Here is a 14,261-nt window from a genome sequence, read left to right as displayed (position 1 = left end):
GGTATTTATACGTCAGGGCCTCAAGCTGAAAAAGACTTCCTGTTAGGAACCTCTCGTGTTACCTTAAGTGTTGTCCCATTCCTATTTATAGCATCCAGAGCCCTTTCAGACTCACACACTCAACCACTTACAGCTGACGTCAGTTAAGTCAGTGAGGGTTCAGGGCTTGAGTCTTTAGGGGCCGGATTGGAATTGGGCCTTACTCATCGCACCTAACAGATCCCTCCTAACTCCTAACGCTAACTCCTTACTGGCAGGAATAAGAGACATGAGACGGCCTTAAAGATGGCGGACCTCGAACGACTTCCAGTTCAAGTAAGGAGTTAGTAGTATAAAATTAAGAGACTTGGGACCGCTTGGGACGTACCCCAGCACTCAGCATCGATGGGGGTTTAAACCAAAATTCTAGGGGAAGTGGTCAGCCTGAGGTGGAATTGAAAAAGACAGGTATCTGGTTCTCATTTTACCTGTGAAAGTACTGCTGTATCCTTGGAACACGTATCCTTGGAACACCCCTTCAGGGTGCTGGGAAACGAAGTGAGAGCATTCCTTAAGAATTTATTATTGCAGTTTTATCTAAAAATCCACATCCATCTGTAGCTATGGCTCTTGTGGAATAACTGTAGAATAAATCAGGAGGCCTCTAATTAACTAAATCATTGCTGTGGAATTGTCTTAATTACTGTGTCACATTGCCTGTCAATACAAACAAGATAGATGAGGGGGAAAGTCATGCTAATATATTAATTTCCAATAGCCTAACGGAGGACTTGTTGATGAAAGGCAAATAGCTTAATAGGTGTTTTAGACATATCAAAGTCACATGTCAATAAGAAATCTATACCACCAAAATTCCTATAGATTTTAGATGAAAAATCAAATCAAAAACACTCACCTTTTCTAAGGCAATTTTGGAACCATTTTAATTTAATAGTGCCATTTATTTGATCAAAGTCAGTGGAATTTATACCCACTTATTCAACAGATTTTACAATATCACTGTCTCTTATATAATGATGTATATTTTTCCGTACAAAATTGAAATTGTTTTGATTAATTTTCTTGATTAATTTGTCTGGTATATCTAACAAATCGGCTGGGCAGATACATCTGGATAAACTTCATTTTCATAAGCAGAATGCATCCACATATAGATAAGTCTCTTTGAAGCCAGCTGTTAAAAATAGTTTTACTTTTTTGTATATTATTTTCTATATTTGATGTGTGCATTAAATCTTTACTTCTCAATCCAAGTTAAGGTGTGAGATCCAGAGAGGTGTCAGTGGCACCTGACCTACATTATGGGAGAACCACAATAAAAAATGACCATAATTTGTCCTGACTTGCTGTGGTGTGCTGAGGTGGTAGCATGCCTTAACACACACAATTTCCACAGGGCCTGGCGCACGTGAGACCCACTCTAGTGTCCCTCTCCATTGTCTGTCCATTGCACTGATTTGCAAATAATGCACAACTTTATACATACTAATATTTATTATACTCTATTGAGCATGTATTAGTCTGCACCATATTATATATTCTAGGCCAGGGCTCTTTAACATTTTTCAAGCCAAGGACACCTTACCTAAGAGAGGGATGGAGCAGGAATAAAACTGAGTTAAACTTGTGATAATTCTCTGAATACTTTTGGGTCTTCTCACATTTGTGCTTGCCTGTAGCTGCTGAGTCAGCAGCAGCTGTAACATGGATTGGTGCATTCACCCTCTGCACTTTAGACAGTGATTTCAGAGTCTTGCTAAAAAAGTTACAAGCAACTCACAGGACTGTCTGTAGACTTGGAATAATAATAGCCTACAGTTAATTGGCCAGTATGTTTCAGTAGTACATAAATGTTTCTGGTTCACCTTGCTGTTATGAATAAGTGTCTGCACATTGATTTGGCACTAGCTAGCTCACGATTGCAAAGGATTTCATGGACAACAGTTAGCATATCAATAATGTTGTGTACTGTAAATCAAATAGCTTTTTATAAACAGACTGATTCATCTTTGCTAACATATTGGATTTGTGGTAATTTGTAATGTGTTTCAGATATATTTGAATTTTTGAAAAACAAACAAACAACACCCTGGGTGTTTCTCAAAGTCAAGGAAGGATCCTCACTCAAACAGCTTAATTTGAAGGACGCTACGTAATCCACCCCGCCGAAGGTCTGTTCCAATGTCAAGGATCCTTCCGAGTTTCACAGAGGACTGAGTCCTTCTTTCAGGGAAATTCCAAGGATGCATGTGTGGATCCTCTGCAGGTATAAAATCCCCACAATGCTTTGCACACAATTTGCTGGAAGGGAGGGCGGGGCCTCTTCAATGAAACCTGTGCCAGCAGAGCTTGGGAGGTGTTAGATAAATATGTCATTTATTTGGATTAATGTCTCCACAAGCAGCTCATCAGATCAGATCCGCTACTCATATAATTGTAGCGGAGTGTGTGGTCATACACACAGAAAATACGGATCACTTTGAAATGACAGAGTGATTCCGTGTGTGAGTCATACTAATTAGCTACTAGCTACTAAAAGGTGGAGCTAGAAACACTGCAGTCCGTTGATTGGTCAATAGAGCACAGTCTGTCTTGGCTGGTTTTGAAGCTTATGTAACCTCTGTTCATACATTAGTAAACTATACTATAAAATGAAAGGATGCTTTGCTGCTTCTAGTAGCATCTTACAGATGGAGAAAAAAAATATTTAATTTACTGGGCCATCTGTAGGCAACCCTTAAGGTAGAACATTTACTTGTAATATTACTCAATGCATGAGCTGAGGACATGAATCCATCAGCACACCGTAAATGTCAATATGACAACTTTGACCATTTGTTTTTACTGTCTCTCCTGTGATGGTTGGATCTTCTTCTGAGTGTTTAAAATGAATATCTGAATTTTGACCAGATTATGAGATCTTTTCCATGACTTTTAAGGACCCATAATAAATATATATATGTATATAGATATATATATGTATAGCATATATGCATGTTTTTTCAAACATATCAGATTAAAACTCTATTCAAACATAATTTCAGTTAGCTGGCATACATAAATTGAGAGACGCAAAGCAGGGAGAAAATGAAGAAACGTATGTGATGGTAAAGAAAACCTCACACAACGATGCATATTAGAGCTACATTATGTCAGCACATATAAAAAATAAATTTGCTGTTATGTTACATTTCATAGAAGGTTATCCACAGAAGAATACTAAAACAATTTCATTACTCACATTATTTCATGACTTTTCCAAACTTTCACAAATTTTTTACTAATTTTATTACTTTTCCGGGGCTGGAAAATGTGACTGTGAATTTCCATGACCTTCCACAGATTTTCCATGACTGTGGAAACCCAGCATATTCTAAACCTCACTTGGTGAAAAAACGTGGCCGAACATCGTACTCTTGTGCTCCGGCAGCACTACAACCGTGCTCTTGCCTGACAAGGACTAAATGCGCAAACCTGCTATTTTTAAATATCATTATGAGAGAGACTCTCACTGCAGCCTGTTCTTTTTTGTTCTGAAAACGTCTGCGTGCAACCCCGTTCTGTGGACGATAAATGAGGTACAGACCTCCCTCTGTATCACAACTGAAGAGAAAATACAGCCAGAGCTGGAAGGAGCAGTGAGTAACAAAGAAACCTGCCCACATTTTAGAGTACTGTTTGTTTGGTTGAAACGCTAAACAGATCTAGGGTCTAGGTACATGTCCGTAAGGGACTATCAGTTCTAAAGGTACTATACCTGAAGTTTTTGGTGGAAATGGGGCTTTAAGTCCTAGAGGACCTGAAATGCAAATATAGACTAGAATTACCTCCCCACGGTTGTATGCCTCTGCACAGCAGTCAAATTTCCCTTACAATTTACATCCATATCTGTGAAAACATGGATGTTTAACACCCATTGTACTCCCAACAGCACAGATCTATACAATCAGCAGAGTTTCAAGGTGGACACGCAAGATGAGTGCCACCAATTAAGTATCTGACCAAATGTTTCCCCTTCTGTTCCAGAAATAAATGTTTAATGTAGAACATTATGATGTCACAGTGAAGTTGACCTTTGACCTTTTGGACATAACATGTCATCACTTCATTACCTTATTCTATTAGACATTTGTGTTAAGTATTGTCATAATTAGCATATGAATTCTGGAGATATGGCCAAAAACATTTTGTGAGGTTACACTGACCTTGACCTTTGACCACAAAATTCAGTTTATTCTTTAGTCCAAGTGAACATTTGTGCCAAATTTAAAGAATTTCCCCTCATGATGTTTTTAAGATATCATGTTCACAAGAATGAGACAGATGAGGTCACATGTACTTGAATTTTGACCTATGGCCACCAAAATCTAATCACTTCATCGTTAAATCCATGTGGATGTTTGTGCCAAATTTAAAGAAATTCTCTTAAGGCATTCTTGAGATAGTTACAACAATGCCAGACAAGGTCACAGTGACCTTGACTTTTGACCACCAAAAACTAATCAGTTCATCTTTGGGTCCAAGTGGACATTTGTGACAAATTTCCTTTGAGGCGTTCTTGAGATAACATGTTCAGGATGGCACAGACGGAAGGACAACCCAGAAATAATAACGCCCCTGCACCAGCAATAGCTGTGGCCGGAAAACAAAAAAATAAATAAAGACAGACTAAATAAATAAGGTCATTCTATTGCATACTGGTTTTCAAGCAACATTTATATCTTGTTGGTCAAGTCTTTTTATAAAGAGATTTAGCAATTTTCTCAACCTAACACATGCACACAAAACAGATCGCTAAATCAAAGTACTGAGAGATGTCAATGTATTTGTACCATCATACTGTCTGCAGAGACAAGGGGAGGGAGGGAAAATGTGGTGTAGCATCCCTACAATATAGTACAACATATTTTGGTTATGTAACTGGGCATTACATCTCTCCTTGGCTTGGATGTTGATATACATTGTGATGGGATAGACAAAGCAGCATCAACACCTAATCCAATATTATTGAAAAAAAAAAAGCCCTGCAATTAGTGCCACCATTGTGAAACTTCCAATGGACAACAAAATTTAAAAACTATAAGCTTCACAAAGGCAGGATTTATTGCAGGGTTGGTTAACTGAACTGTTTTACATCACACAGGTGTGCGATAGTATCCACTTTTTGAACACTGTATAGATGATACATTTTCTATGCGAGACATATTTACAGTGAGATCATAGAGATAAGAGCAGAAGCTTCAGAAAGATCACATAAAAGCATAGACAAGGTGGGCTGTGAAACAATAAAAATATCAGACAAAAACAATCAGTGGATTGCCCAGATCTTCCAAATCAAGATGGTGGGGGGAACATTTTTAAAAGTCTCCTATCAGGCAGAGGACTGCAGCGCTCCTGTTTCCCTGTCATCCCTCTCTTCCTCATCCATTTTACGTCCATGTTTCCGGAAGTATTTGTAGCGCTGAACGTACAGCTTTACGAGGTTGCTGACTTTGACAGGGTTGATTTCCCCAGTGCGGCTGTGGCAGATCTGAGACATTGACATAGTGTGATTAAATAGGCTGTTTCAATCCAGAGACATTCGTTTTTATTTTGTTTATGTATTTATATAGTAGGAATAGATACTACTGCTGCTTTATTAGCCATGGCTTGTTTTGAAGCATTACCCAAAAAGCATGTAGTAAACCTGAGTCTATTGTGAACTACATTAAGTGAGATATGCACTAAGATACACACACTAATTTAACTAGTCGGTGTTTTGCTATGCTACTGTACATGTGTCCCTTGATGTGTGTGCTGAGGCTGACCTTGTGCACTGCTTTCCTGAGGATGTCTTTGTATTCATCCTTGTTGATGTCTTTTCGCTGATAGTAAGGTTTGATGGCGAGCTTCACCTCCTCCACTGCCCGCTCCTGGGTGTGCAGCTTTTTCAGGTACTGGGCAATTCAGGTAACAGACATGTTAAATTTATGATAACAACAACAACAACAATAATAATAACAATAATAATAATAGTAATAATAATGATGATGATGATGATGATGATGATGATGATGATGATGGGGTTGCTATTCTTAATATTCACAAAGCCATCTTTATAGTCTAACAACTGCAACAAAGTACAGACAGTTTGGATGAATGAAACGGCCTCAACAACTTTCTAATTCCAATCTCACCTGTTCATTTTACACACAGTAGCTATTTTCAGTGGCACCACTAGTTGGTGGAGTTGTCACATAATACAGGAAGGAATTAATAACTTCTAAAGCAGATCATTTTAACCTATATGATCTCAAATCAAGGATTATTTTTCCAGTGCTCAGTGGATAGTGCCGGCGCCCCATGCACAGAGGCATTGCCTCGCTGCAGCAAGGGGCCGCAGGCCGTGTCATTCCCCCACTCTCTCTCCCTCCATTTCATGCTATCCTGTCCAATAAAGGCAAAATGGCCAAAAAGATAATCTTAGAAAAATAAATAAATAAAATAAAGGATTATTTGAAATGCACAACTCAGACAGTCCCTTTTGATCCTAAAGATTTAAGAGGGCCATTTTAGTTGAGGACTAGCCCTGACTGTAAAAGTGACACCTTTCATTTACCCTGTATGAGAAAATGTAAGAACAATCATGGTAATCAGGGGTGGACTTCATCATTAAGCCCCCAACTAAACGGGTTCAAACATTTATAGATCTATGATGATGTTTAGATAAAAAAAATATTGAATTAAGTGACTTGTTCCTCAAAATAAATTACAAAAGGCAGATGGTACCAATATCGGCTAATACACAGACATTACTGATAGTTTTTTTGCAGTTTTTTAGGCAGCTGCTATAGCAGTAGTATAGGTCAGCTTGATTAATTTGTATTTAGGGCTGGGTGATATGGACAAATATTCATACTTCGGTATTTTCAGCCAGAATGACGACACACAATATATATCTCGGTATTTTCTCCAAAATGGGCTACATGCTCATTTGCATGTCAAAGCCACAGTTGAGATGTCACAAGCACTCTGATAAAACAGACTGTGATCAAATAATGCAAAGACAGGGATTTTTTTCCCTGTTTGAGAATGTACAGCTGCATAACATGTAAGTGAAAAATTATATAAAATAAATAACAGGCCAGGAAGGTCACAAGCTAACAAGTAGCCCTACCTGGAGGGAGTGTGAATGGAAATGCAGAATGAGATTGTTCAAGACCCCTCTTATGGTAGCAAGATACAGTAACACCTCTGAATTATGCTGGAGACAATGTGTAAAAATTGGTGACCACACCCATATTATTGGGATTGTCCCAAGTTGGAGAAATATTGGAAAGACATCCAGGTGGAGATTAAGCAAATCATGGGGGTAGATCTACCTCTAGGGCCAGCATTCTTTATATGTAATAGTAAATGAACACCAGTTATACAACGGTTCCCAAGATTGACTAAGGACACAGCTTCTACATAACCCTGGGGGAGAGGAGTTTGGTTGATATCCACATGCAAGTTAAGTTATAAATACAGATGTGTTTGTGGATGTGTAGTAGTATATGTACAGTGGTGATACAGCAACACTCTTATCTCTTTTTCTGTAAGACCATCCCATGTCTACGCTCCAGAGTTCCCCAACAGACATAAAAGTAGGTTTGATTTGTACCAAACTTTCTGTGGATCATCATGGGAACGTCACAAAAATTATCAAAGACTTTTTGATATGTCATTGCATTTTGATGATATTGACTAATGAACTTTAGACGGGGCGTAGCTCAGCACATAAATGGCTTTTACCACTTGTAGGATACAAATCAACCTACAGGGAAATGATGGAAGAAGCCCTACTGGAGCTGCTAAAAGTACAGGAGAAGCTGGAGGCCAGAATCACCAATCAAGAGGGCCACTCCCACAGGGACAACATAAGACTCCACGGCGTAGCGGAGGGAGCGGAGGAGATTTCCCTGTCGATGGCCACTTTTGTGGAAAACTTGCTCAGGGAGAAATGGTAGATTCCTGTCACCACTGAACTTATTATTGAAAGAGCACACTGATCCCTGGGTCCAAAACCACCTCCGGAGACCACCCCAAGATCCATAGTGGTCAAATTCGCGAGTTGTAAAACCAAAGAGGACGTCTTAAAGTTAGCCTGGCAGAAAAGGGGGTTCACCCATCAAGAAAGAAAAGTGATATTGGATCACGATTATGCTCCTGAAGTACTCAAGAAGCACCGGGAATGCACGGAGGCTAAGATGGTACTGAGGGAGAATAAACTGCGCTTTTTAAACACCGTTCCTGGCCAAACTGAAAGTATTTTATGAAAATGAAACATTTGTCTATAACTCGGCAGCTGAGGCCACTAAAGACATGGCGAGATGAGGACTCCATGTGACCGTTTATAAACCCCCCGCAAGCTGGCCAGACAAGATCAAAACTCTAATGTGGAACAGCGTCCAGGCTTCAAAAAAAGGGGTGAATCCTGCAGAAACTTTGCAGATGAGGTATAAAAAGAAAATGGAGGCCTTAAAAAAAGACTAATCTTAACATTTGGACATGCATTACTTTAAGACTGGAGTTTCACCACACCGAGTTAAAATTCGTTCTGACTTTTGTTTTGAAAACCTCTAAAGGGTTAAAAATTTTCCCAGACACTTAATGAAGATACTGCCACTTAAGGGTCACTGTTGGGGCTTAAGTGAGTGACTATATGCATAGACATAACGGAGCAACAGGGGAGGGCTCTCCTCAACCTGAACGGAGCGGAGAAAATCCCTCCGAGCCATCATTCCATCACGGCTCGGTAAGGGTCACAAAGAAGACCCCAACAGAAGAAGTTGTACTTTTCATATTCATATCACTTTATTGTTTCATTGTTAACTGTTCTATTCTTTTTTTGTTCAGTGTACACAAGAGTAGCAAAAGGGGTTAAGATATGGATAAAAATGTCTTTGAAATTCAGGATTGAATGGAGGAACATGTACCAGTCAGTGTAGTAACATATAATGTAAAAGGTGTCCTAAATCCCATTAAGAGGAGCAAAATCTTACAGAAAATGAAAACGATAAGGCAGAAATTATGTATTTACAAAAAACCCACTCTACAGAACAAGAACACTTTAAACTCAAAAGACAGGGCTTTAATCAGGTCTTCTCCTCCACGTATAGATCAGGGCGCAGAAGAGGTGTAGCGACACTGATATCTGCAAAAATTGCATTTGAAAAACTTTCTGAATTTAAAGACAAAGAGGACAGATATAATATGGTTATTGGAAGACTAGAAGGAACGGAGGTCACCCTGCTAAATGTTTATGCACCTCCAGCCACTGGAATTTGTGATGTGTGGAGGGAGCTTAATCTGACTACTAGGGATTATACTTTTTTCTCAATGCCTTTTATTCTAGGTTAGACTATTTTTTTTATGTACAACAAAAACATCTGTAGAACAAGAAATTGCAAGATTGGAGTGATGGATCTATATTAGATCATAGCCCTGTTTACATGGACTTGGACATTAGAAATAAAATTAACACTTTTTCTTGGATATCGAATTCTAATATACTTAAAAGGGCCAACAAAGCAACAGTTGGAGAATGAAATTCTGAAAATTTGAAAGAAAACGACAATGGGGAGGTTTCCCCGACCATATTTTGGGATGCCTGTAAAGCTGTGATCAGAGTAGGGCTGTCAAAATTGCTCAAAAATGACGTTCGAATATTCCTTCTAAAAATAACTCATAGGTTCGAACCATTCGAATTTTTTTTTTTTTTCGCATTATGTCCACAAGAGGGCAAACTAATACAAGGAAACATATTTGTATATGTATTAATACAAGGAAACATAACTACTTGTAGGTATTTTTATTTCAACATAAACGTCTTTGAAAACATTTACATACCTACACATTAAAACACCCCTCCCTCCCTCTGACCCGTCAGGCCACACTGCCCGCGGAAGCGCTGCGAATAGCCTCGAAGCGCAGCCAGTTTCCTTTCGGCGCCCATGTTAACCGATTGTGTCATCCACACCGTGGCCGGCTTTCGCCTTCTGGTCTATTTTCTGCACGAGCCGCGAGCGAATGTGTCAAGCCGGGTGACGGAGACAACAGCTGGGAGCAGAACCGCTTGTCGACCAGCGTGGAGAAATGCGCGTCTGATGTGAACGGAAGTGCTCCGGCTCGCGCGAGAATTTCGGTGCGCTGCGCTTCGCAGCACTACCGCGGGCGGCGTGGCCTTATGCAGTGCGTTCAGTGCAGCGACCCAGGCCAATGCCCACTCGCAAAGAGGACAGTTGCGGTGGTGTTTTTTTTTCTCCACAATCGAATATCAATTTTCACATTCCAAGGTCCATTTTTTTTTTCAAATTCGAATTTAAAATATTCGTTGACAGCCCTAGATCGGAGGTAAAATTGTAGCAAAATTGGCACTTCAAAAGAAGAACTTAGACAAGAAAAATTAAATTAGAACTAGAACTGAATAATCTGGAAAGAAAAAAAGACAAAACTAATCTTGATACGACCCAGAAAATTAAAGAAATAAAAAATCAAATAAATGTCTACACTCTCTACAGATTCAAAAGAAACTGGTATTCATGAAACAAAGATATTATGAAAATGGTAGTAAATCAACCAAATTCTAGGCCTATAAACTAAAAAAGCAACAAACAGAAAGAGTGATATATAAAATTAAAGACCCAATTACTAAACAGTTAAAATATAAAATCCAGGAAATCCAGAGCTGTTTCAAGAAGTACTATAGAAATCTCTATTCCAAAAATACTTGTAAAGGAAACATACTGACAGACACCCTCCTTAATTCATTATGTTCCTTAATCTTCCTGTTATCTCGGACGTCACTGTTTACGTCACACGCTGAGCTACACGTTTTGTTACTTGCTCATGCATCCCATTGCCCTGGAAAAGGCGCATTCTGTATAAATAAAAGTAGATAGGCAGCATTTTGCTGCACTCCCTGATTTGTTTTTATACTGCCAATGCTGAAAGAAGACTGATTGGGCTTTTCTGCAAATTTGCACAATTCCTGTTTAAAAAGGGCTACAGATAAGTCCGATAATGAATTTTTTTGCCAATAACTAGATCCAATTATAAATAGACAACACTGCCTTGATTTCGCTCATTTTCAGACCGTTTGTTTGCCCTGCTGCTGCTGCCTGCTGTTGTCGTGCGCATAACGTCATTGTTACGTGTATAAAGTGGAAGGTTTGTTTGTTTGTTTTGTGTGTGTGTCTCTCTCTCCTCATCTTTTCCTGCAGGTGGGAATTAGAAGATTGGCTGCCACCTGTGAGCTCCAGAAGAGGGAAGTACTGGCTCACACTCTGGCCAGTTAGTCAATCAGAGATGGAGAAAACCCTTTTAAAGCCTCTCTAGCTCCTTGTTTGTGCTCTCTCTTGCTTTGCATACTAGGAAGGTTTGTGGTGGGGAGGCAGGGCTGAGGTAAGGCTGGGGTACCCTGTACATTCTGCACACACATAGAAAGTAATTGTTACTCCACTAGGTTATGGGTTGATGCCACCGCTGTAATTTTGTGTTCAGTCACTTTTGTAGATAAGGTAGTCAAGCCTTTTGTTTTATTTTCCTTTCTACACAGAAAGAGCTGAGCTAGGCCCTATTTTGTTGTTCTTTGTTTCATTTGTTTGGCACAACCCCCACAGTTCCTCCTTCCCCCACATTTCAAAGCCTTCATTTGTTCACTTATTTAATCAAAGAAGATAAATAAATCCTTTTTTTTTTTTGACTGCCACACATCCGCCTTGAGTTTGTCTTTATTGGTTGTCAGTGTTATTGTTTCTGTTTGCTTTCCTTGTAAAGAGAAACGTAACAACTGGGGGCTCGTCCGGGATATCTTCCTGTTTTTCCTTCTGACAATCAATAGGAAGTTACTCATGGTGTTTGTTTGGCATGTGATTGACAATGAGTTTCAACTTGCAAGACTTTGTTGACAATCCCTCGTTTGAAAAGATCGATGTGTGTCGCAAGGATGATTTATTGTGTATTGCAGCACACTTTGACATTCCTGTTCAAAAGTATGGTCTTAAGAAAGAAATCAAGAAACAGGTCCTAGAAAAGTTGGTTGATCTAAATGTCCTTATTCCTGCCCAGCCCTGAGGTTTCAGCTAATGATGTCCCTTCTACTACAGCAGGTGTTTCGTCTCAAAGTATAGAGGAGGCAGCCACACTAGTCACACCTCCTGCAGACCAGGCTGGGAGAACTGCTCCTGCTACTCTACCTTGTTTTGACCTTTTCTCTCCTCCACAGTCTGGGGTTCAGTCTGGATTCTAAGCTCAGGGTTTGCTTAACCCGCCTTCAGCTGGAGGCCCAGGAAAAGGAGTTGGTGCGTAAAGCAGAGTATGATCTCCGCCTACAGGTACGAAAGTTAGAAATTGAAGCTGAGAAAGAAGTAAAACTAAATCAACTTGAGGTTGAAGCTCTGAAACTCTCTTCCGGTCACTTGTTAAACATGTCTGACAGGTCCACATCTTTTCAAACAGTATCCAGTAAACAAGGTTTTGATGTGAGTAAAAATATTTCTTTGGTGCCGGCATTTCGAGAGGCAGAAGTTGATTCATATTTCAGTGCTTTTGAACAAATAGCTTCAGCACTCGACTGGCCAAGAGACATGTGGCCTATCCTCCTCCAATGCAAGCTGATAAAGCACAAGAGGTAGTGTCTGCCCTTTCTTTAGAAGACAGTATGCAATATGATGTGTTAAAGGAGGCCATTTTGCGTGCTTATGAGCTCGTTCCTGAGGCCTATAGACAAAAGTTTAGGAACCACAGGAAATCTAATGGTCAGACTTTTGTTGAGTTTCCCCAGGAAAAGGGCATCCTCTTTGATAAGTGGTGTGCTGCTAATGATGTCAAAAACAATTTTGAGTCACTTCGTCAGCTTGTTCTATTGGAAGACTTTAAAGACTCTTTGCCAGAGAAAGTGGTAATGTTTCTGAATGAACAGAAAGTGTCTTCATTATCCAAGGCTGCAGTCCTTGCAGATGAGTTTGTGTTAACCTATAAAAATGTGTTTGTATCTTCCCCTCGATCTGACAGAACCTCTGTTTCACGTCCCGCAAGGCTTGATTCTGGCCATTTGGCCCCTGAAAAGGCCAAAGGACCCCCGTCATCTCCACAAGAGATCCGTGAGTGTTTCTATTGTCACAAAAGAGGTCATGTCATTGCCGACTATCTGTCATTGAAACGAAAACAGCAGTTACCCTCAGTTCCTCAGCAAAAGGAAGTAAGTTAAATTAAAACACTTGTTACTGAACAGTCTGAGAGCGGCGATGACAGGTGGGGACAGGGGGTATTGATGTGAAATTATGACAACTTAAAACTGAATGTTTTAATAAATACACTATTTGTTCACTACACAACTATATACATAACTGTAGCCTAATCTAATGGCACAGTTTGCAGCCTGGTTGAGAGCACTTCATTTTTCTTGATTTTTTTGAAAAAGAGCTCTAAGGCTCTGTCGTATGAGGTGGCCCATTGATGCTGCCTGTTCCTCAGGTCTGTCCTCACCTACACATAAAAACAATTAAAAGTGTGTCGAATACTGTTGATCCTGAATGTGCTCTTACACTGACCAGGTTGTCTGAAGGGGGGGCGTGGTAAACAAGTAGCCGGTGTCGCAAATTAATAAATGGCCCCCCCTTGACGGCGCCACTGGCCGTGCACATGTAAGTTGTTGACGGTGACAATGTGTGTGTCAGCTTCGTCGAGTGTACCAAGTGCAGCACAATGCTGGTATATGCCAACAAAAAGACGGGGACCTCAACACTTCAGAGGCACATGACAAAGGCTTGCCATGCAAAGAAAGACGAGAGTCAGCCTTCAATGTCCACGTTCGTATCCTTAAAAAAATGTTGGGTTTAAACCAGGTTCGGGCTCATAATTACAGTTAGAGGGACGGGACGGGCCTGCCGGACTCATTTAAGCCATTTTCCGTCCATATTACACAAAGTGATGAGAAGTTAAGTTTCACCGAGTTTAAAACAAAGCTAAGGAGCTATGAGAGCACGGAAAAGTTCAATGCCGTTTGCTCAGATGATGACAGCGTGATGAAAGTGACAGGAAGAGATAGCAGGAATGTTAAAGGGCCAGTGTGTAAAATGGGTTGAAAACCGTTGAAAACAGTGACATCAGTGGTCAAATTCTAGATTGCAGGGCTCACTCGCTCACCCCTCCCGTCGGGTAAATGACGGTGGCCTCGTAGGGACAAAAAGCCTTGCGCAGACACAAGTTTTTCAGGAGTAGGTCTATCTAGCAACGAG

The 14,261-nt window shown here is 40.1% G+C and overlaps 1 protein-coding gene across 2 annotated transcripts in view; it reads right to left on the bottom strand.

Annotated features, from left to right (window-relative positions):
• Positions 1-3,314: 3,314 nt before the first annotated feature.
• Positions 3,315-14,261, bottom strand: part of scaf1 (SR-related CTD-associated factor 1) — a 40,519-nt gene continuing 29,572 nt past the window's right edge. The window contains exons 5-6 of one of the 2 annotated variants that reach the window (XM_050070233.1): positions 5,808-5,936; positions 3,315-5,530 (exon numbers count right to left, since the gene is read on the bottom strand). In XM_050070233.1, the coding sequence (XP_049926190.1) occupies positions 5,372-5,530; positions 5,808-5,936 (288 nt within the window). In that variant the 3' untranslated portion in view covers positions 3,315-5,371. The remainder of the gene's footprint in view (positions 5,531-5,807; positions 5,937-14,261) is intronic. The other variant, XM_050070232.1, reaches the window with a different exon arrangement.

This window comes from Epinephelus moara, chromosome 18, assembly GCF_006386435.1.
Source record: "Epinephelus moara isolate mb chromosome 18, YSFRI_EMoa_1.0, whole genome shotgun sequence".
Taxonomy (NCBI): Eukaryota; Metazoa; Chordata; class Actinopteri; order Perciformes; family Serranidae; genus Epinephelus; species Epinephelus moara.
The sequence above is the reverse complement of the archived record's forward strand: the minus strand, read 5'-3'. Positions and strand labels throughout refer to the sequence as shown.